Source organism: Phocoena sinus, chromosome 11 (assembly GCF_008692025.1).
Source record: "Phocoena sinus isolate mPhoSin1 chromosome 11, mPhoSin1.pri, whole genome shotgun sequence".
NCBI lineage: Eukaryota > Metazoa > Chordata > Mammalia > Artiodactyla > Phocoenidae > Phocoena > Phocoena sinus.
The window spans coordinates 64253980-64275737 of NC_045773.1; the positions used below are offsets into that span (position 1 = coordinate 64253980).

At 53.7% G+C, this 21758-nt stretch overlaps 2 protein-coding genes across 13 annotated transcripts; one reads left to right on the top strand and one right to left on the bottom strand.

Moving 5' to 3' along the window:
* Positions 1-3294: 3294 nt before the first annotated feature.
* On the top strand, positions 3295-12467 carry HMGA1 (high mobility group AT-hook 1). Of its 8 annotated transcripts, XM_032650045.1 has the most exons (7): positions 3295-3423; positions 3667-3780; positions 4709-4819; positions 6976-7154; positions 9005-9088; positions 9739-9789; positions 11108-11697. In XM_032650045.1, exons 4-7 carry the CDS (start codon positions 7020-7022, stop codon positions 11159-11161), a joined length of 324 nt encoding a protein of 107 aa, XP_032505936.1. In that variant the 5' UTR covers positions 3295-3423; positions 3667-3780; positions 4709-4819; positions 6976-7019; the 3' UTR covers positions 11162-11697. The 8 variants fall into 8 exon arrangements, with proteins under 8 accessions (XP_032505936.1, XP_032505935.1, XP_032505939.1 ...); XM_032650044.1 differs by lacking the exon at positions 4709-4819; XM_032650048.1 differs by lacking the exon at positions 4709-4819 and having other exon boundaries at positions 6976-7121.
* A 144-nt stretch (positions 12468-12611) lies between these two features.
* On the bottom strand, positions 12612-15244 carry SMIM29 (small integral membrane protein 29). 5 transcript variants are annotated; one of them, XM_032647302.1, is made up of 5 exons: positions 15117-15244; positions 13847-14033; positions 13627-13652; positions 13251-13356; positions 12612-13074 (listed from the first exon to the last, which is right to left on the bottom strand). In XM_032647302.1, the coding sequence occupies exons 2-5, from the start codon at positions 13955-13957 to the stop codon at positions 13009-13011; spliced, it is 309 nt and encodes a 102-aa protein (XP_032503193.1). In that variant the 5' UTR covers positions 13958-14033; positions 15117-15244; the 3' UTR covers positions 12612-13008. The 5 variants fall into 5 exon arrangements, with proteins under 5 accessions (XP_032503193.1, XP_032503192.1, XP_032503191.1 ...); XM_032647304.1 differs by having other exon boundaries at positions 12864-13074; positions 13251-13317; XM_032647303.1 differs by having other exon boundaries at positions 12864-13074; positions 14874-15244.
* Positions 15245-21758: the final 6514 nt, after the last annotated feature.

The following is a 21758-nucleotide window of genomic DNA, read 5'->3' on the forward strand; positions in this document are numbered from 1 at the left end:
AGAGCTACAGTTGACTCAAAAGCAAGAGGTAAACTGATAAGCAAATATATTGACTGCAGAGATGAATCGAGACATGAATCCCCACAGAATGCTAAGGGACACCCCAACCTACCAAAACCTCCACATTTCCAAGCCACAACTGAGAGATCGCTAGGCCCTGCTACTCCACTTAGTAAGGCAGGGAAAGAACTAACATTCACTGGGAAGAATTTCAACAGCCCAAGTGAAAATGAGCTTAACCTTCAGCTGTCCTGAAAAATAAAGTTGACCCGAATTCCCCATTCCCTGGACATTCCTGATGGGTTCACTGAAGTTCACTGGGTTGTCCTTTTGATAACTGTATAATCCAACTCTGATGTAAGAAAATGCGTCCTGCGGGGAAGACTAGTCCTGATACCTACGGCTGATTCCCTGGACTCCTTCCTCAGGCCTTGACTAAGGGGGTTGATGCCCCAGGCCTAGAACTGCTCCTTCTCCCAGACTGTCCCCCCCGAGGCCATCCACCCAGCCCCTTCCTACCCAAATCCCATTAAAGCCTGCCCAAGCCCATCTCCTCCAGACTTCCCTGACACCAGCCCCTCCCCGCCAGTTCCCATCCTCTCTCCTCCTGTAGCACCCAAGTCTCTCTTAAAGCACATAACCCCCTAATTCAAGTTTCAAGAGTGCAGGGAACTCTTTTTGTTTGTTTCATTCTTTCAGTGAAACTCTATTTCATTTCATAGTTTGTTCATTGTTTTACCCTAAGAGTTTGAACTAGTTTTTGGTACACAGTAGGCCTACAATAAATAATGAATGAATGATTGAATGTTTTCTCCTCATGGCATCTCTGCAATTGTTACTCAGCTTTCTCTGGTGTGTTCCTGGTTGATTCCTCTAGACATGAAATTCGCTGGGGCAAGGACTATGTCTTATTCATCTTTATCCCTGTCATTCACCCTTTTGCTTAATAAATACTAATTGAAAGAGGGAAAAAAGGAAGTCAATTCGGGGTATTTACAATCCAGAAAGAATGGAGGTGGGGGTCAGTGGGTAGAGTTATTTGGATTTCAAGGGTGTGGGTGAGAAGCAAGCTACTATTGATATGTTTGCCTACAAATTTATGCCTGCCTCCTTCCAGAGGGTTTGAGGCGGCTTACAAAAATACACAGACATAATACAAGGTAACAAACAAGTCGGTGAAGAAATCAGGACGAGGGGAAAATAAGAGTAGGAAAAATAAGATCAAGTCGGCTCGTTAGAAGTGGGACAAAAAGTTGGCCAAGTTTCCCACAGCCCATTCGCGACGGAAGGCCCTCTCTCTTCCCCACCTCCCCTCCCTCTCAAGGGCTACCACTGGCCTCACAAGGCCAGGGAGAGCTGCTCCGAGCTTAGCTGCGCCCAAGGGAGGGGCCTAGAAAGGCCGCCAGCCCCAGAGCCCGGGCCTGGAAGCCTGGGCGGCCTTGGGGAAGGCTGTGGGTAGGGGCGCGCGGCTCTGGGTGGGCTCTCCCTGGCCCAGGCGTGGGCGCCCGGGTTGCTGGCAGGGGCTTGTGACCCAGGCAGGTAGGGTAAGGGCCTAAGGGTCGCTCTTCCACTCAACGCTGCAGAGGTTCTCGAGCTAGCAACTCAAGGCCCTCCAGCCAAACCTATTCGCGGCCTACTACGCGCGCGCTCTGCAGGCAGGGCACAAAGACGGAGAGAGCAGCGCGCCTTCCACCCCGCCCCAACCCCCGCTCCAGACAAAGGGGCAGGCCGCCCCTCCCCCAGCCTCGCCCTCGCGTTCCCCCTTCACCCTCCTCTCCCTTCAGGCCGCCCTTCGGTGACTTCCTCTCCCCTTCCGGGGCAGCCCGGGGACTTCTCAGAAACTACGTTCCACCTGGGCGCGCGGCGGGGAACCGGCGCGCTGGGGGCGCCCTCTCGGCCCACTCTTGGCCCCGGCCGGCCCTAGGCCCGCGCCCTCCTCTTTGAACCCACAGGATTGGCCCCCAGCGCCTTCCCGCCCTGGCGTCCCCGCCCCCACCCGGCCGAGCACGTGCTGCCCCCAGGCCGAGCGCCCGCCCAGCCCCGCTCCCCACCCCCACCGGAAACATTCCTGAAACATTCCTGAAACTAGGAGGCCCGGCCCCTCTGGTTCCCCACCCCGCCTCCACGCTGGGCTCAGGGTTTTCCTGGCGTCCCCCTCCACCGCCGGCTCGCCCCCTGAGGAGGGGGCTGGGCCGGGGCCTCCAACGGCCACGGAGGAAGAAGAGGAGCAAGGAAAAACATGAGTCACAGCCGTGTGTCACTGGGCCACATTGCAATTCCCTGCACCACGGGAGGTGTGGAAGGCCGCCTCTGGGACCAGGGGCGGGGAGGTGCAGGCCCGGCCTGCAGGGCGCGCCTGACAGCGCCCTTTCTTCTCCCACCGCCCTCCCCGCCATCTTCCCACTTTGGCTTCCTTCTCGTTTGTACAAGTCTTTGTTGCGCCGGGCGTGGCGGGTACGGCGTGCGTAGATCCAGTTCCTGCCCTCAAAGTGCTTCCAGGCGACCACCGGCTAACGCTTTCTTATTTTTAAAAAAAGGCACAGCGTAAGGGGCCAGGGTACCACGAGGGATCGCTGGTCTCCAAAACACCATCCGGGTCACCTAAAGGAATGAACCCTCCCTCAGGTTTACCTGCAAAGGAGCCAATCGTTTGCCTCGCTTGAAGGCTGCACCTTGATTATGGTTCACTCGGGCCCATTAATAAATTTAAACCCTGGATTTCACAAGTTTCACGTTTGAATTTCACAAGACCTGCATTTCACCAGTCAGCCACACGCGGGTTGGGACCGAAATGCACATGCTGACACCTGTCCGCCCAGGGAAAATCTAGGAGCCGCGTACCTAGGTGAAGGGAGCGGCGGGTAGGCCGCGAAATTCTCCAACCGGCGCGTTTCTCTCCACCCCTGCCACCCGCACGGACCCCCGCAAGCACCAACACCCGCCCACATCCCCGCGCCCCGCGGGCGCCAAGCCCACACACCCGGAAGGCCCCAAGAGGTGACTCTCCCGGGGACCCCCATTCCATGCAGTAAGGACGCCCTCTCCCCCCCGAAGGACTCCTTGGTGACCCCTCTAAACACCTCCCCACGTCTCGCGGCCGGGACTGTGGGAAGTGGGCCGTGGCCTCGGGTTCCCAGCCCAGGCCTCCCGCGCGCGCCTGCCCCCAGAAGCCCGACACCGCTCGCCCCTCCCCACACTCAACACCCACCCGCGCGGCGGCAGCGGCTGGCGGGCGGCCGCCCTTTTAAATCCCCGGGCTCATTTGCATGGCCCCGCCCCCTCAGTGACACGGCTGGCGCGGGCGGGCCCGTCCCCCCTGCCCCTGGGTCGCTCTTTTTAAGCTCCCCTGAGCCGGGGCTGCGCTTCTCTAATTGGGACTCCGAGCCCGGGCTATTTCTGGCCCTGGCGCGGCTCCAAGAAGGCGTGAGTTCGCGGCCCCTCCGGTGGCTCCTTTTTTTTTATATCTATCATTTAATTAAATTATTTATTTATTGAGGCCGCGCACGGGCCGTGCCTAGCTTCCTGCCCCTCGCCATCCTTCGGGGGAGGGGGAATATTTTTGTCCCCCCGCCTGGATGTGACATATAAATACCCCGCGGGGGCCTGGGCGGCGAGCACGCGGCGGCGGCGGTCTCTGAGCGCCTCTGCTCTCTCTCCCGGTTTCAGATCCGCATTTGCTACCAGCGGCGGCGGCGGCGGAGCCAGGCCGGTCCTCAGCGCCCAGCACCGTCGCTCCCGGCAGCCCGGAGCGCGCACCGCAGGCCGGCGGCCGAGCTCGCGGTGAGTCGTCCCCGGGGCCCGCGGCGGCGGCGGCGGAGGGGGGCGCCCGCGCCCCCGCTGCACGCCGCCCCTCCTGCAAGCAGCCCGGGGCTGCAGCGCGCGCCTCCGGCTTTATTCCCAGGCCGGGGCTGCGCGAGCCGCCGGCGGGGGAGGGCCGCGCGGCGCGGGGGCGGGCGGCGGGGCCTGGCGGCGCGGGGAGGGCACCGGCACCCCTTCCCCCGCGCCGCGGGCGCCCTGCGGGGGGCGGGGACCCGGGAAAAGCGCGCGGTGGGGGAGGGGGCGCGCTGCTGCGGCGAGCGCGAGTTGTGCACCCGGCGGAGCCCGGTGCACCTCGCGCGGCCGCCGCTCCCGCCCGAGCCCGAGCCCGGGCCTGGGTTGTGGGGGGCGGGGAGAGGAATGGGCTGCGGCGACAGGGGAGAGTGGGGGACCGGGTGGCCCCTGCAGCCTGGGGAAGTTCTAGAAGTGAGGGGGATGGGCAGGAACCCCGCAATTCGGCCTTACTCCAGCTCGGCCTTTCTCCTGGCGCCCCTCCTCAGATGAGGCCGAATCGCCGGCCTGGGTTTGGGGCTTCACCCCGACCCCACCTCTGGCCCGGCCCGCGCCTCTTCAGCCCCCAGGGCCCGGCTTGCCTTCCGCCCCCACAAACTGGTTTCTCTGCTTTGCTGGGCTCTGCTGGAACTAGTTCCTTTGACTCCCCGTTTCAATTTTTTTTTCTGGGGCTTTATTTTGCGGGGAGGGCGCGGAGGGAGGTGGCCTTTCTTCCTCTCCCCCGCGCGCGCCAGGTTGGTTTCCTGCCCCAAGGCGGGCTTGGGTGCCCCCTCTGGCAGGAAGTGGGGCCGGGTGCACCCTCGTGGCGGTGCATGCGGTCGGGGTGCACCGGTTTCCCGCGCCTGCGAAAGCGGCCTGCGCCCCTCCCCCCGCGCTCTAGCCCCCAGTCCGGCCGGCCGACCTGCAACCGCCGGGCGCAGACACTTGCAGAGTCACCCTGGGCCCCGGGTCTGCAGCAGGGACGACAGGGACTTTACCAGCCCCCAGACGGGTAAGGAAAGTGGCGGGCTAGAAGGGTCGCCAGCAACCCACTCCATCCTGCTCGCCAACTTGCTCTGTGACCTTGGGCAACTCATCAGCCCTCTCTGGGCTACTATTTTGGGGAAAACAAGGTGGTTCCAGGATGATTTCCTCGAGTCATTCCTGCAGATTGCCTCAGCATTTGTGGAGCTCACACTGCGTGCACAGTGTGTGGAGGAGACAGGCTTGAGGCCTGAAAGGGCTTATTACCAACTGAAGGATTGAAGTTGGACCCTAAACGTGGCTTCGCCAAGCCAGGCCTCTCTGATGTTCAGAAACAGGTGGAAGAGACAAGCATCTGTTAGTCTCACCAGAGAGGGCCTCAGGCCTTGCCTTCTCTGGAGTCCTGGATCTGGGGTTGGGGTGAGCGGATTAAAGGGTCCCCAGCAGCAAGAGGTTGGGGGGAAACACCAGGGACACCCACCAGGATCCCCAGGCAGGCTGGCCCAGGCTTTATGGGATTAGGGGCTGGCTTTGCCCAACTGGAACCACCTCTCCGAGGGGGCCTCCAGCAAACCTCATGTGAGGTCAGCACTCATTTAGCTGATTAATTGTGATGTTTAGTTTTGAAGGGGGACCTGTGGTGTAATATAAGATTCTAATCACTGTCTGCAATTACAGAGCAGGCCAAGCCACTAATGATGGAGCAGAATAAATCACCAACCACCTTGTTTAAAAGGGTCTTCAAGTCTGAAATATCATAAAATGGAATAATTACCAAAGTCCCGCCGTCTGGAGCATTTCAGTACTTGAGGATCAGGGGCCTCAGGCCCTCTAATAATCACAAGTTTGCAAAAACAGTCTTTCCTCTCATTGGGTTAAAATTGGAAATTTTATATTTTCAAGTCATTTTCAAACGTTCGAGTTCTCATTTTGATCTGGAATGAAGCTTTCTGTTGTTTAAGCGTTTTTAACTTTTACCTGGTTTCATCCTTGCCGCAGTCTGGAGAGGTAGGTGAGGCAGGTGCTTTATCATTATCCACATTTTATAACTTGAGGGGCTTTCAGAAGTGGAGCCACTTGGGCCCACCCTTTGCCAAGGGCAGCCAGGGATTGGTTATCAGGGAGGTGTGGAACCATAGGCCTCCCAGGACACGTCTCTATCTGTAACTTGGGGATAATAACGGGGAGGACAGGGATGGGGGTGCGAGGGCCCTCACTGTCCTTTCTCAGCCTCTGGAACAGACTCCCAAATACTCCTTGTAGAGGGGGGTTTCAGGTAAATTCTATATTAGTAGGGCTGATGAAGCCCAAACAGGCCTCTAAGGAGAGGGGAGATGCTAGAAAAGGACCAAGGAGCTTTTAGGATCCTTAGCCAGCCCCTAATCCCAAGGAGCTGTTAGGGCTTCAGGGAGTCGGCTAGCATCTGTTACGTGGGCCCCTCTCAGTTGGACAAGTCCCTGCCCCTCAATGTAAGGAGGCTTCAAAGAGAAAGATCTCATCTGACTCCAGGTGGGTGGGGGCAGGCAAGGGGGAAGAGGAGACTCACCTTTCAGCTTTGGGTTTCTTTTCCTCCTCCCACCTCACCCACTGCAGTTTTAACCCCCTTCACCCTTCTTCCCAAATCATCCCCATCTTTGAACCCCCAAGGCTTTTACCCAGGGAGACAGCAGCGGAAAGAACTGGTGGGGCTCTGGCAGGTGGGCCAGGGATTGATGTCTATGGCTGCCAGATGCCCAGGGCTCATCCTCTGCTTACCTTTCCTCCCTTGTTCCCTGTGAGCTACCCAGGCTTGGTTTTCTCTTGAAGGGAAGGGGCAGTTTGGTGGAGGGAGGGGGCTTGGCAGTGTGAGGACCCCCATCTCACCCACACCGTTGCCGGGGCGGCCTTACCCACAGGCAGGACTGGGCTGGCTGGGCTCTTGGGCCCCGGGCCCTGTGGGGCTGGCAGGACGACAAAGAGCCGTTCTGAAGAGGAGATAAGGAGTTGATTAGGCCCAACGGCCCAGCCCCGCCCTGTGGCTGCAAGCCGGGCTGAGCAGATGCCCCCATCGGCCCAGGTGGGAATCGCGGGGACCCCTGGGAGCAGGCAGTTTCCTGCCGGGCATTTGGAGGGTGGGAGTGGTGAGGGGGTAGGAGGCCGCTAAAGCAAGAGGTTTTGTTTAAAACAACTTTTCCCGCCTCCCAGCATCCCAGCCGTCGCTCCTCCACCTGCTCTGCCGACAAGGGAAGATGAGCGAGTCGAGCTCGAAGTCCAGCCAGCCCTTGGCCTCCAAGCAGGAAAAGGACGGCACTGAGAAGCGAGGGCGGGGCAGGCCGCGCAAGCAGCCTCCGGTGAGTCCCGGGACGGCGCTGGTAGGGAGTCAGGTGGGTGTCCAAACCTTTGCCTCGGTTTACCTCTTTGGGCTAGGGAGGTGCCAGGCGTCTTGGCAGGTGAAAGCAGGACTGGCAGGGCGCAGCGTCATTCCTGTACACGTGTGTTCTCCCCACACACCCGTGCACCCCACACAGGCATCCCTGGTGCCTGAGAGTGGGAGAGAAGTGCAGCCCAAGGGAGCCCTGAGCCCGAGCCCGAAAGTCCAAGCCAGAAGTGACCCTGTAGTCACGCAGGCCAGTCAGTGCTTATACACTGTGGTAAACCACCCACCCTTTATTTCCAGTCCATCGTGGACCAGTGCATTATGAAACAGTAAAGATGAATTGTAGAAACGTGAACATGTACATACGGAAGCCCAGCGTTTCTTGTTACTATGTTCACTGCACACCATAGTCCTTTGTTAATTTACTGTGAAATTTACTATGAAGGTTTCTAAATACTTACTGTACATTTCTGTAGTTCCTCATCCCAGGACAGTAACAGTTTCTGGGCCAGCAACTGTTCACGGGCCTCCTTGAGTGGCCCTGGATTGGGCTTTGCCCCAGCTCTGTAAAAGGAAGTGGAAGCCCAAGAAGCTTAAAATGTTGGGGAGTTGGTGGCAGAGTGACTGAGAGCCCTGGTTCTGCCCCCTCACAAAGGTCCCGTGGGATTAAAAGGCCAGCCTGACACTGTGGGCACCCCGGGGAGCTTGGCCAGTCAGGCTGTGGGGACCACCTGTTACATGGCGGAGATCTTGGGTTTCTCTCACAGAGGGGCGTCTCTCCCCATGTAAGGGGCAGCTGTTGGTGAAGCCCCATTACTTCCCTTACGTGGGGCAGAGGAGAGGAAAGCAGTTGAGGTCGATCCTTGCCCTTTACACATCAGGCAGCTTGTGTCCACCGGGCCCCGGGTGCCGCCCCCCATCTGTAGGTGGAGAGGCCTATACTGACCCTCAAGACCCGTGAGGAGTCTGACGGGTGGTGGAATTCAGCTGCCTCTTTCAGAGCCCACAGTTTGTGTGTGGGGAGCTCATCCTCTTAGTCTCGTTCCCTAGGCCCACCCCTGCCGCCTGTTAGCTGTGGTCAGTGGGGGGGGTCAGAGAAGGGGTGTTGGGTTACTGGACCACGAAGAGCCCCTAGGCAGCCGCCTTGGGAAACCATAGCTGACGTGCCTTTGCTGCCCAGCTTCTATGCATTATGTAGCAGTTTTTTATTCTGTCTCGGGCTTATTAAAATTTCAGCGGCACCAGTGGGCAGGGATCTCTGGGGTTCCGAGATCTGGACATAACTCCTTCTCCCTAGGAGGCAGCCTGAAGGGAGTCTCGTTTGCAGGTAGAGGCTGTAGGTTCTCTAGGGGGAAGGGGGATCCTTTCCCCTCTTCTGCATCATCTGAGGGGGTGGGCAATGATCACAGCCCAGTGCTGGACACTTGTACATTTTTCATTTAGTTTTCGTGACACTCTACAAGGTAAGTCTTGTCACCATTTACAGATGAGGGAGACTGAGGCTCAAGCATTAAGTGTCTTGCCCGAGACCTTAGAGCTAGTCAGTGGCCGAGCTGGCGTGAGGACAGAGCTGCCTAAGAGTGTCTTTCTGCCCCCGTGACACCCTTCCCAGAGGCCTTCTGGCCTCTTGTCATTTAGCTGTCAGAGGGAAGCAAGGGGAGAGACTTTGCAAAAGATATTCAGACAGAGAACCTGAATCCCAAGGGCTGCCTGCCATGATTCCATGATTCCTGTGGATTCCAGAGTTGGAGGATGGCTTGCAGACTTAATTCTGCTGGGCTGGGGCAGAGGGCTCTGTCCTGAAAAGGGTGGGACAGGTGGCTTCTGTGTCCCTGACTGCCCCATCTGTCTTTGCAGAAGGAGCCCAGCGAAGTGCCAACACCTAAGAGACCTCGGGGCCGACCGAAGGGGAGCAAAAACAAGGGTGCTGCCAAGACCCGGGTGAGGCTTGAGGAGGGCCCCTTCCCCACGACAGCAGCTATAGGAGGTCTGGGAAAGGGCTGGCTTGTCCTTATTCTTGGCACCCTCTTTTTCTCTGGCATATGGGGGATGATGTGTCTTTGCTAATTGAAGAGAGTGGGGCAATGACTGAGGTCTCACTTCTGGGGGCTTGGTCCTGCCCAGGACACTGGGGAAATCGAGTCAGATGTCCCGCAGCTTTCCTGGTCTGGAGAGAGGCGAGTTAGGAGGAGCGAAGGGGCAGCTCCTGGGCTGAGAATGTCACCTTTTCTCCCGGAGGCCCCCCGGGCTCCTGAGGGAGTGGGGAGAAGCAGGGAAGGCCAGATCTACAGTGGCATCAGCCTTTCAGAGAAGTTGTTTTGTTTTTTATTTTATTTTTTCTAAGACACGACTCATATCCTCTGAGTCATGGGTGGAGGAGGGAGTGGGGGGCGTGTGTGTATGTTGGGGTGGGGGGGGGCAGTGTGGCTGGCCAGTCATCACCAGCTGGACTCGGGTGGGCCTGCTGGGCTGAGAGTCCTGGGCTGTCCCGAGCAGAAGAAGGTAGTTCTGCCCCTCCCTGCTCTCCCTCACCATCCAGGGCACTGTCAGGAACATCTTTGACTTAGTGGATCTTTTCTCTGACCATCTAGAAAACCACCACAACTCCAGGGAGGAAACCAAGGGGCAGACCCAAAAAACTGGTAGGTGAACAGGTGGCGGCAGCTTGGCTCTTCTGGGGAGGCTGTTAAGAGTGGGAGATGCCCCCACCCTATGCCCGCATAGGAACATGGCTCTCCCTGACCTGCAGGGCCAGGAATGGTGAGACTTCATGTTTTACCCAGGCCCGGAGAGGGGAAGGGATTTGTCCAGGGCTTAGGGTTCCTGGCACCCAGCCCAGGGCTTTTAAAGGGCTGTGTCCATGAGACGTGAGGGGTCCCAGGTACAAACCAGACCAGACTCCCTGTGCTGCCCTACTGGGGGTGGTCCCTGTCTCTCCTTCCTCTGCTTTTAGAACAGACTCAGAACTTCTCGGGTGAACTTGGAGGTCAACTACTAGTGTTTCTCCTCCGCCGCCATTATAGAAATGAGAATGAAGAGGTTTAAGGAGCAGCAAAGGAGCTCAGGCCTTGGCAGGCGGGCGGGCGAGGGGGTCACGTTGGGTGGGGGTTGAGGTGCGATGCCGCAGGGAGCTACCTCCTCAGGGAGGCGCCGTCCATCTCTAGGCCCCAATAGCTGGTAATGGAAGTAGGCGGGTTGAGCCGGGAGATGCTTCCAGGGGGTCCACTGCAGTGAGGGCCCTCCCAGCCCTTTACTGTCCCCAACCTGTCTTCCCTGAGGCGTTCATTCCTCGAGCCACCACCGGGTGAGGGGAGCTCAGGGTGCTGGCTGGGCCCCAGGAGTGAGTAACAGGAAACAAGTTGTTTTGGAGTTTGTGCCTGGCACGGGGGCCCCGTGTGGTGTCCCGACATTCCCGCCCAGTGAGTGAGCCCCGGCCGCACACACTTCCCCTTCCTCCCCGCCCTGGCCTGGGGTCAGCCCGTGGCCACCGCTCCGCAGCCCAGCAGCTGCCCCTGCAGGCCAAGGCCACTCGGTTCCCCTGCACCCACCAGGGGGGCTCATGCAGCCTCCAGCCACCCCTTCCCTCCTCATTTCCTCTCCCTGGCTGCCTCCTCTCCTCCCCTGCCCGAGAACCAATCACTTCCTCGCTTCCTCGAGCTCAGTGGTGCCCCGAGCTCTGCCAGGTACCCCTTCCATGGGCCTGGGGGCCAGGGGGCCTGGCTCTGTGTGAGAGCAGCATGTGTGTGGTTTTTTTTCCCTCCCTTTAAATTCTTCCTTTTTTATGAATGAAACTGGGCCGTGGAGGTTGCTGAGTCACCCACACACTCAGCCCTGACTCATCCCCCTTCTGGAGAGCCAGGGATTGCAGGGAGGGGTTGGGGGCGAGCTTGGCCCCTGGGCGGTGGAGGAGGGAGGGGGACAGGCCTGGCATTCCTGCTGATGGCCCTGCCCACCCTGCAGGAGAAGGAGGAAGAGGAGGGCATCTCGCAGGAGTCCTCAGAGGAGGAGCAGTGACCGTGCCGCGCCGCCAGCTCCCTCACCGAGGAGCAGTTTCCTTCTGGGACTGGACAGCTCCGCTCCGCTCCCACTGCCCCCACCCCTTCCCCCAGGCTCTCGTGTCACCGCCACCCACCTGCGCCCTCACCACCACACTACACAGCACACCAGCCGCCGCCGCAGGGCCCCCGGGGGCCCGAGTCGGGAGCAGTTTCCTTTGATTTCAGGTCCCAGCGACCCCTGACCCACGCACCTGACTTCCCACTAAGCTGCTCCCGCGCTGCTGCATCCCCACTCCCTCAGCGTGGGGACCTTGCTGGCTGGGCTCTTGGTTTCGGGGTCCCTTCTAATCCCCGACTCTTCCCTCTGGCTTCCCATTAAGGGGCCTGGGAGGGCTCCCCTGGCCTTAAAAAGGGGCCCAAGCCCCATCTCATTCTGACATGCCCCACTCCCACTGTACTAGCGGCAGCAGGTGTGGCCACTGGAGAGGGGTGATTGGCCCCAGATGCCCCCAGCCAAGCTGTGTCTCACCAGGGGTGGCTCACACGCCCTTTGCTTCCTTCCCACCTTGCCTAGTCCCTGCAGTAGGTTGGGCCGCCCCCTTGGGGGCACAGGAAGGCAGGCAGGAGGGGTTTAAGCCCCCTCCCCCCTCTAAGCAGGCTCCAATCTACCTTGCCCTCACCCTGGAATCCAGTGCAGTGATGAAAATGCAAAGTCACCTTTATCCAGGTGAGGCCCAGGAGGCCTGGGCTCCCGGTGGCAGCCACTTAAGGCGGGCTAGAGCCACTCCCTGTCCCTGTCTGCTTCCACTCTAGACCTCGGTTTCCCCTTCCTTCCCTCACTCGGGGCACTAATAACAAGGAGCTAGCCTTGCCCACTCCCATCCTTCTGCTCCTCCCCAACCCCCAAGGTTCTGGTTCCATCTTTCCTCTGTTCACAAACTACCTCTGGACAGTTGTGTTGTTTTTTGTTCAATGTTTCATTCTTAGACATCCGTCATTGCTGCTGCTACCAGCGCCAAATGTTCATCCTCATTGCCTCCTGTTCTGCCCACATTCCCCTCCTCCAAGATGCTCTTAGGGGAAGGGGCCTGGGGCAAAGCAGGCTGGGTTACCGACTACCCCAGTCCCAGGGAAGGTGGGGCCCTGCCCCTAGGATGCTGCAGCAGAGTAAGGAGGGGGGCCTGTGTTGACCGTCGGGTGTAGGGGCCACCTTTTCCCCCTGTTCTGTCAGGGAGGAGGTAGCCATTATTTGTCCCAGCCTGGGGCCCCCCCTCTGGTTTCCTATTTGCAGTTACTTGAATAAAAAAATATCCTTTTCTGGACTGAGTCTTTCTGTGATGGGTGCCTGGAATAGGGAAGGGTGGAAACCCAAGGCTCTAGTGGGTGGGGGAGGAAGAAGAAAAAGCATTGGCGTCAGCTCCAGGGAAGGTAACTTAAGCCCCTCTTGAAGAAGTCAACTACACCCCTAGCCACAAAACGTTTTATTTACAAAATATGTATACCGAATATTATACATTAGGCCCTGTCACCATGGGAACAGCTCCAAAGCCAAGTCAGGGAGGGCTAGAGAAAGGTGGTGCCTGTGGAAGGGCAAAGCTCCACCCTGTCTCCCAGCCACCCTTCCACCCCAGAAGGAAAAATTCCCATTAGCTCCTGGGAGTGGCTGGTAGGCTCAGCCCTCAAAGGACTGGAGGCCTAGCAGGGAGTGAGGTGACAGTGGGGGCTGACTGCTATGCAGGAGACAGATGGGAGGAGGAATGGAGACCCAGTATCCGGGAGGGGGAGCTGGGGGAAGCGGCAGGCTGCAGGGCCCTGGACGGTCCAGGACCCCATGGTTCTGAAGAGCAGGGCAGGGGGCTCAAGTCACGTCTTGACATCCAGCAAGGGCATCCGCTTGTGCTGGTAGCCACTCTGCCAGCCATGGACCACCTGTAGGGGAGGAGACCCGCACCACAGGGCACAGTCCACAGCACAACTTGGGAGGAGGCACCCCACTAGCCACGGCCCACGTGGGGAAGGCTGAGAGCAGAACCAGGCTCTGTCTTCAGGGGTATCAATAGGGCAGACCCACCTCTGCTGATTCTCGCCGTCCCCAGAGTGCTCACCTTGGGGTCTCCCACGTCAGAGAGTAGCTCCTGCTCAGCCTCGTGCAGCTCCTCAGCGGGGTCGTAGCTGTACACAGGGAGCAGGTGATGGCGAAGCCGGTCCACCCTGGGGAGCATGGGAGGGGGCTCAGCCCAGGGGACCCACTCCCCTTCTTCAGACACCTGACTGCCCTGTCTCTACTCCCCCTGGCAGGGGCACACTAGAGCTCTAACAAGACATGTCTGGGCAGGAAAACCTAACGGGAGTGTAGGGAATTTCAGGTTTGTGTCTGAATGGCTGAGGAGCGTCTTACACGTATGCAGGGGTCTCAGATCCTATGGGAAGAACTTTAAGCACAATTCGGGGGAGGTGGTGCGGGGGGGCAGGGACACTCACCGCTTTTTCTTCTGGACATACATTACCTGTAACAGAGACACAGCACTGTGGAGGCCGCTGAGCCCAGGATGGCCCACAAGTGACAGGGGTTTACCTCCACACCCTCCTCTCCCGTAACAGCAGGACAGCTGAGATGCTGTGTGCAGGCTGGACCAGGCCCACCCAGCCCTGCCTTCGCAAAGGTGTGGGTATGTATGTATGTATGTGGGGGGTTCCTTACCACGGCCACCACCACCCCGACCAGGGTGATGAGGAAGAAGGGCCCCAACACATAGCCCACCATGGAGTCGCTGCTGGCCTGTGGGGCATTGGGCACTGTGGTGTTACTCATGACATCGGCAGCCAGAGGGCTGGGTAGTCAGCATGGGCAGTAGTACTGCCTCGGGAGGGCGCCTCCACTGGGCTCCCTGGGGAGGAGGAAGGAGGTTGTCAATTCCACCCAGGCTCCGGATTCCTCCCCAAGAGCTAGTAATATATGAAAACTTAGGTCAGGCACTGGGAAGAGGGATCTTCCAGGTCAATGTGCTGGGTTTAACCCTCCAGGGACTCTCAGCAAGTCCTGGGTGTAAACGGCACCAAAGGGAGGCCCAGACCCAGGGCCTGAGTCCTGCCCAGCTCCTATCCCCAAATCGGGGGGTGGGGGGTGGGTGGGGCTCAGCTCAGGTGCTGGCCAAACATTTGCAGATATCAATTCCCGAGGAGAGGTTAGATGTAGGTTCCCAGCTCCTGCCCCAACCTCCTGGGGTACTGGACTGCCAGCAGCTAACCAGTGGAGCAAAATGGGGATATTAGGTTAAAACATGAGGGTCCTGCATTGCAGCCTAGGGGTGAGGTGGGAGCATCTGAAGGAGACCATCTCGGCCCGGGTCCAGTGCCCACACTTTGGTCTATATAGGTCCTATGCCCTCTTTGTCCCTGGAGTCACGCCAGGCATAGCCTGGGCACCGTCTCCCCCATCGGTCTCATGTGCCAGGGTGGACACAAGTGGGCAGGGCTGGACTGCATCTGCGAGGTGATGTCACCGCCCCCTGGTCCCCACTCGGGGCTCCGCCCGGGTCCCTCCCCTCCTGGCCTGGAATGACAGAAGGAAGTGGAGAGGGTCAGCTCCCATGACAGATGCAAGGAGACTGTCCACGGGTGGCTGCACGCAGATACACCCAGGTCCTTGACCCCGGTTCTCCTGGGCTTCTATCGGAGGGCAAGGTATGAACTACCCGTCCCGCTACCCGTGGGGGCTCCGGGCTTACCCAGTCGCATGCCCGTCCCATAGTAGAGGGGACATGCCGAGGTAGGGAGGGTGACAGGCCGTTCCTAGGATGCGGACCAGCAACGGAGAGCGGGAGGTAGTTCCCACGGCGCTGGGAGGCTCAGGCCAGGGGAAGGGAACTTAGCGGGAGCACAGAGGGGCCCGGGCATCCTGGCATCCCGACACCCCGAAGCGTGGACCTGTACCGGCGCTTTGCAGCCCATCCAACCCGACCAAGCCTTACCTCCCGCCGATGCAGCCCGGAAAGGAACGCCCTCGGTTGGCTCCGGGGCCCCGGAAGAGCCGGCAGGCGCGTGATCAAAGGACCCGGGGAAATGGGCGGGGCCACAGTATCAGGGTGCAGCCAATCCGATGGCGGCAGGCAGAAGGCCCGGAGGCTTCGGGAGGGGCCAATCCGGAGGCCGGGGGTGCTGGCGGCGCCGAGCCGAGACGGCCTGAGCTGCAGGGTCCACCCTGTGACGGCAGGGGGCAGCCGAGGGCTGCGCAGCGGGGAGGGGCGGAGAGGGGAGGGGCGCGCGCGGCTTCCCGGCGTACACCGGGGCGGACCCCTGCTATGCGGCCGCGCTTGGGAGCTCACATTCCAGCGAGAGGCCTGGCGTCCGCTTTACTCGGACTTCTGGTTGGAGCCCAGTCACGCTCTAACGTTTAGCCCAGGCCCCACAAGGCCTCCAAAGCCCCGCAAGGGCTTTGTTGAGCCCTCTAGACCTCCTAGCGGCGCAGACTGGCCCTCTGTGCAGTGCTCAGAGTGTGTAGGCAGGCCTGGGGTAGCCCCTGCCCAGCCTTGGACCTCAGGTCCACCCACCTAACCACCCTCTCTGCGCCTCACTCTTAATATTGGTAAAACAGGCTGCTCTAAGGATTAAACCATGACATGGGTAGAGCCTAGCACATAGCATGCCCAGAATTTTAAATTCCCTGTTAGCCTCTTTCCGGTTTTCCAGGGCACAGACGGAGCAGCGAGGTGAAGTTCCTCTGGGTCATAGGTAACTTGCCAAGTAGGTAAGCTTGAGTTGAAGCTTCGGTCGTCTGATAATTAAAAATGTCACACACTTATTGGGGAAATTTGAATAAGATTAGTGGGTTTTACCAATGTCAGTATCCTGGTTGTGATGTTATACTATAGTTTTGCAAAAGTTAGCATTGGGGGAAGCTAAGCAAAGTGTACAAGGGATCTCTGTTATTTCTTAACAACTGCATGTGAATCTAGTTACCTCGAATTGTGTGTGTATAGTTTTGTACCACACCTACCTTTCCGTCACCAGAATCACACACAATTGGGAAAACTCCAGATTGGCAGGCGATAGAAAACACCCAAGAACATAAAGGTTGTGGCAGCCGAACTAGGTTGAGGCCCTCCTGGGTCCTCAAGTGCTACTGGAGATACAGGGGTGCTGTGAGTCACCCTATTCTTTTTTTTTTTTTTTTTTGGCTGTGCCACCCAGCATGCAGGATCTTAGTTCCCCCACCAGGGAGCGAACCCGTGCCCCCTGCCACTGGACCTGGAGTCCTAACCACTGGACCGCCAGGGAATTTCCTGGGTCACCCTATTGTTGCCAGAGACAGCCAATGGCATGGATGTGGTTGAGCTACTTTGTCTGGTCAGGCCTCAGTTTCCTCAAGTCCTTCCAGAGGTGGTTAGATGAGAGCAGGTCTGGTGCAGAGATGACCCAATTAGGAACCAGAGGGCAGGTGGGAACTTGCCTCTTGCCTCCAGACACCACCATCTGACTGGGGAATCAGATAAAGGGAAAGGAATGAGAGAAAAGCTTGGGTCTGAAGGCTCCAGGTAGATTTCCTGGTATTCTCTGCCTTTGAGTCTGGAGAGTAGGGAGACCACCCATAAGAGTCTTCTGTTAGACCTGAGGGCAGAGGAAGGAGGCACCTCCCCAGGCAGGGCCTCCCTCACCTTACAAGGAAGTAGGGATCAAGTAGTATGTTTTAGATCCAGGCCCCCTTGGCTGACCACACACCCAACTGTTGTTCCCATCCTCAGGACTTCCAACCACATATCTATAGAGGGTCTAGTGGTCCTTGGAGCAGGCCTAGTGATTGCATTAGCTAGGCCAGTGTGTGGAAAGGCACAGGGGTCTTTACTCCTAGGACAGAACACCATTCCAAGGTAGGCAGGGCAGCTGGGACAACCTCAGTTTACAGTGAGTAAGCTGAGGCCCTGAGTGGTGTAATGACTTCCCAAGGCCCGTGGTGTGATCACCAAGGGTAAGGCAGAATGGGATGATGGGCGGGCCCCTTCCCTCCCTCTTCCTTGGACAGCTCTGTTCTGGCAGCTACTCTGGGACTGCATTTGAGGCCTGGTTTGTTCCTGTGATAAGATGAACTGTTATAAGTTAAATCTACATAATGTAAACCTTAAAATAACAGAGTTATTTTATGTAAGTCAACAAAAGAGATAAAACAGAATTAAAAACTCTCAAGTAATCCAAAAGAAGGGAGAAAAAGAGGAAAAGGGTAACAAAGAAGAGATGAGACAACCAGAAAACAAATAAGATGATAAACTGAAACCTAAATATATCAATAATCACATTAAAAGTAAATGGTCTAAACAACCCAATTAAGGGACTTCCCTGGCAGTCCGGTGATTAAGACTCCATCCTTTCATTGCAGGGGACACGGGTTTGATCCCTGGTCGGGAAACTAAGATCCCGCATGCTGCACAGCATGGCCAAAATAATAATAATAATAATAATAAAATAATCAACCCAATTAAAAGGCAGAGATTATCAGAATGGATAAAAAAGTAAGACACAATTACATGTTGCCCACAAGAAGTGTACTCTGAATGTAAAGACTCCAATAGGGTAAAAGCAAAAAGATGGGAAAAGATACACCATGTTTATGCTTGTCAAAAGAAAGCTGGGAAGGCTATAATAAAATCAGGCAAAGTTGATTTCAGAGCAGAGAATATTACCAGAGATGAAAAAAAGTTCAGTTCATAATGACAAAGGGGTTGACTAATTGAGGACATAACAATTCTAAATGTTCATGTGCCCCATAAGAGAGCTTCAAAATATATGACACAAAAATGGATAGAACTCCAAGAAAAAACAATCACAGTTTTAGTCAGAGATTTCAGTACTACCCTCTGAATAGTAGATAAAACAAGCAAATAATCAGCCAGGATATAGTAAACTAGAACAACACTATCAACCAACTTGACCTTTATAGAATCCTCCACCTAACACTAGCAGAATACATATTCTTAAGTGTACACAGAAGATTTATCAAGACAGATCATATTATGGGCCATAAAACAAGTCTCAATAAATTAAAAAGGATTCAAGTCATAACGAAGTATGTGTTCTGATCACAGTGGAATTATATTAGAAATCAATAAAAAAAAGATCCTTGGAAAATTCCCAGCTATTTGGAAAATGAATAACACACCTCTGGATCAATTAGGAATTATTTTGAACTGAATGAAAATGCAAATGCAGTGGTGTATCAGAATTTGTGGGACATCTCTGTTAGAGAAATTTATAGCACTAAGTATCTATTTAAAAAAAGAAAGATATGTCAACGACCTCAGCTTCCACCTGAAACCAAAGTATACAGAAGAAAATAACAAAGATCAATGCAGAAATCCATGTAATAGAAAACAGAACATCAATGAAACCATAAGCTGCTTCTTGAGAAGATCAACAAAATTGATAAACCTCTAGCCAGATTGATCAGGAAAAAAGAGAGAAAATACAAATCACCAATATTAGGAATGAAAGAGGTAAGATCACAACAGTTTCTACAGATAATAAAAGAATAATAAGGGACTATTAGGAACAACTTTTTGCCAATAAATTCAATAACTTAGTTGAAATGAAGAATAGATGGAAAGACACGAATTACCAAAGCTCACCTAAGAAATAGATAAATGTATAGTAATCTAGGTTAAATTTATACCATCTTAGCTTCAATAGCATACATTAATTCCTCCTATTCAATTCTATGTCCCCCTTGAACTTGGTATTGTTACAAATACATCTTTATATATTGCATGCGTATTAACATAGATTTATAATTATTGTTTTATGCATCTGTCTTTTAAACCATGTAAGAATCAGAAAAGAGTTACATACCCAGAATACAATAATACTGGCTTTTTTTTTTTTTTTTTTTTTCTTTGCGGTACGCGGGCCTCTCCCGTTGCGGAGCACAGGCTCCAGACGCGCAGGCCCAGCGGCCACGGCCCACGGGCCCAGCCGCTCCGCGGCACGCGGGATCCTCCCGGACCGGGGCACGAACCCGCGCGCCCTGCATCGGCAGGCGAACTCTCAACCACTGCGCCACCAGGGAAGCCCAATACTGGCTTTTATATTTACCTTGTACTTACCTTTATCAGTGAACTTTTATCTAGTGCCTTTTTGTTTCAGTCTGAATGACTCCCTGTAGCATTTCTTGTAGGGCAGGTCTACTAAACAAATGCTGTTAGTTTTTGTTAATCTGGGAATGTCTGAACTTCTCCTTAATTGTGAAGGACAATTTTTCTGGATATAGAATTACTGGTTGACAGGTTTTTGTTTGTGTTTTCCTGTCACTTCTTTAAATATATCATTCTACTGGTTTCTAGCCTTCGTGGTTTCTGATGATAAATCAACTGTTAATCTTAGGATGTTAATTGTAACCTCCATGGTAACCACTACAAAAACAAGTAGGAAATACATAGAAAAGGAAATGAAGAGGAAATCAAAATGGTACATACTAGGAGAAAAATCAAACACAAAAGAAGTCAGTACTGGAAGGATTAAGGAACGAAAAAGATATCACACACAGAAAACAGTACTATAGCAGAAGTAAGTCCTTCAATATCAGTAATCACTTTAAATGTAAATGGATTAAACTCACCAATTAAAAGACAGATTGGTGATAGGTGCACAATATTATGAATGTATTTAATGCCACTGATTTGTATATTTCAAAATGATTAAAATGCTAAATTTTATGTATATTCTATCACAAAAAAAGGCAGAATGGATTTTAAAATGATCTAACAGGATATGAAAAAAAATTTCTCCAGAGAAGACATGCAAATGGCCAAATAAGTACATGAAAAGATGCTCAACATCACTAATCATTAGGGAACTGCCAATCAAACTACAATGAGATACCACTTCATATCCATTAGGATGGCTATTATTTAAAACAAAACAAAACAGAAAATAACAAATGTTGGTGAGGATGTACAGAAAAAGGAACTCTTGTGTACTGCTGGTGGGAATAAAATGGTGCAGTCACTACAGAAAACAGTATGGTGGTTCCTCAAAAAATTGAAAATAGAATTACCATATGATCCAGCAATTACACTTTTGGGTATATACCACAAAGAATGGAAAGAAGGGATTCAGACAGATATCTGTATACTCAAGTACATAGCATCATTCTCCACAATAGTCAAAATGTGGAAGCAACCCAAGTGCCCATCGACAGGTAAGTGGATAAACAAAATATGGTACATATGTACAATGGGATATTGACACACCTACAACATGGATGAACCTTGAAGACATTATGCTAAGTGAAAGAAACCAGTCACGAAAGAACAAATAAGGTACGATTTCACTTATATGAGGTACCTAGAGTAGTCAAACTCATATAGATAAAAAGTAGAACGGTAGTTGCCAGGGGCTGGGGCGGGGGGGCTGGGTGGGAGGGAATAAAGCTATTGTTTAATGGGTACGGGGTTTCAGCTTGAGAAGATGAAAAACTTTTTGGAGATGGATGGTAGTAATGCTTGCATAACAGTGTATTTAATGCCACTGAACTGTACACTTAGAAACAGTTTAAAATGTTAAAAAAAAAAAAAAAGAGAGAGAGATCCAATCCAAGTATATGCTGCTGGCAAGAGACTCACTTTAGACCCAAAGACACAAATAAGTTGAAAGTGAAAGGATGGAAAAGATATTCTATGTAAAGAATAACCAAAAGAGACCTAGGGTGGCTATATTAATATTGGACAAAATAGATTTTAAGTCAAAAACTGTTACAAGAGACAAAAGAGGACATTTTATATTGATAAGAAGGGAAAATCATGAAGAAGTTATAACAATTATATATGCAGCAAACAACACAGTCCCAAGATATATGAAGCAAATATTGACAAAACCGACGGGAGAAACTGACACGGGAGAAACTGACAGTTCTACACTAATAGTTGGAGACTTCAATACCTTACTTTCAATAATGGAAAGAATGTCCTATACAGAAGATCAATAAGGAAATAGAGTACTTGAAAAACACTATAAACCAACTAGACCTAAAAGACATAAAGAACACTCGTCCTAAAGAATACACATTGTTCTCAAGTACACCTGGAGCATTCTCCAGGATAGATCGTATGTTAGGCCACAAAACAAATTTTAATACATTTTAAAACCTCCTAACAAAGAAAAGACCAGGACCAGATGGCTTCACTGATTAATTCTACCAAAAATCTAAAGGAGAATTAATACCAATCGTTCTCAAATTCTTCCAAAAAATTGAAAGAAAAGGAATACTTGCTAACTCGTTCTAACTCAGCATTGCCCTCATACCAAAGCCAGACAAACACACAAAAGGAAACTACAGATCAATATCTCTTATTAATGTAAATGTAAGGTAATAAAAGAACTCTGAATAAATTTAAAAGGATTAAAATCATACAAAGCATCTTCCCTGACCACAATGGAATTAATCTAGAAATCAGTAGCAGAAGGAAAACTGGAAAATTAGCAAATATGCGGAAAGTAAATAACACACTCTTAAAAAAACAGTGGATTAAAGAAGACCACTAGGGAAATTAGAAAATACTTTGAGACATGCCAAAAACTTATGGGATATAGTAAAAGCAGTACTCAGTGGGAAATTTACAGTTGTAAAT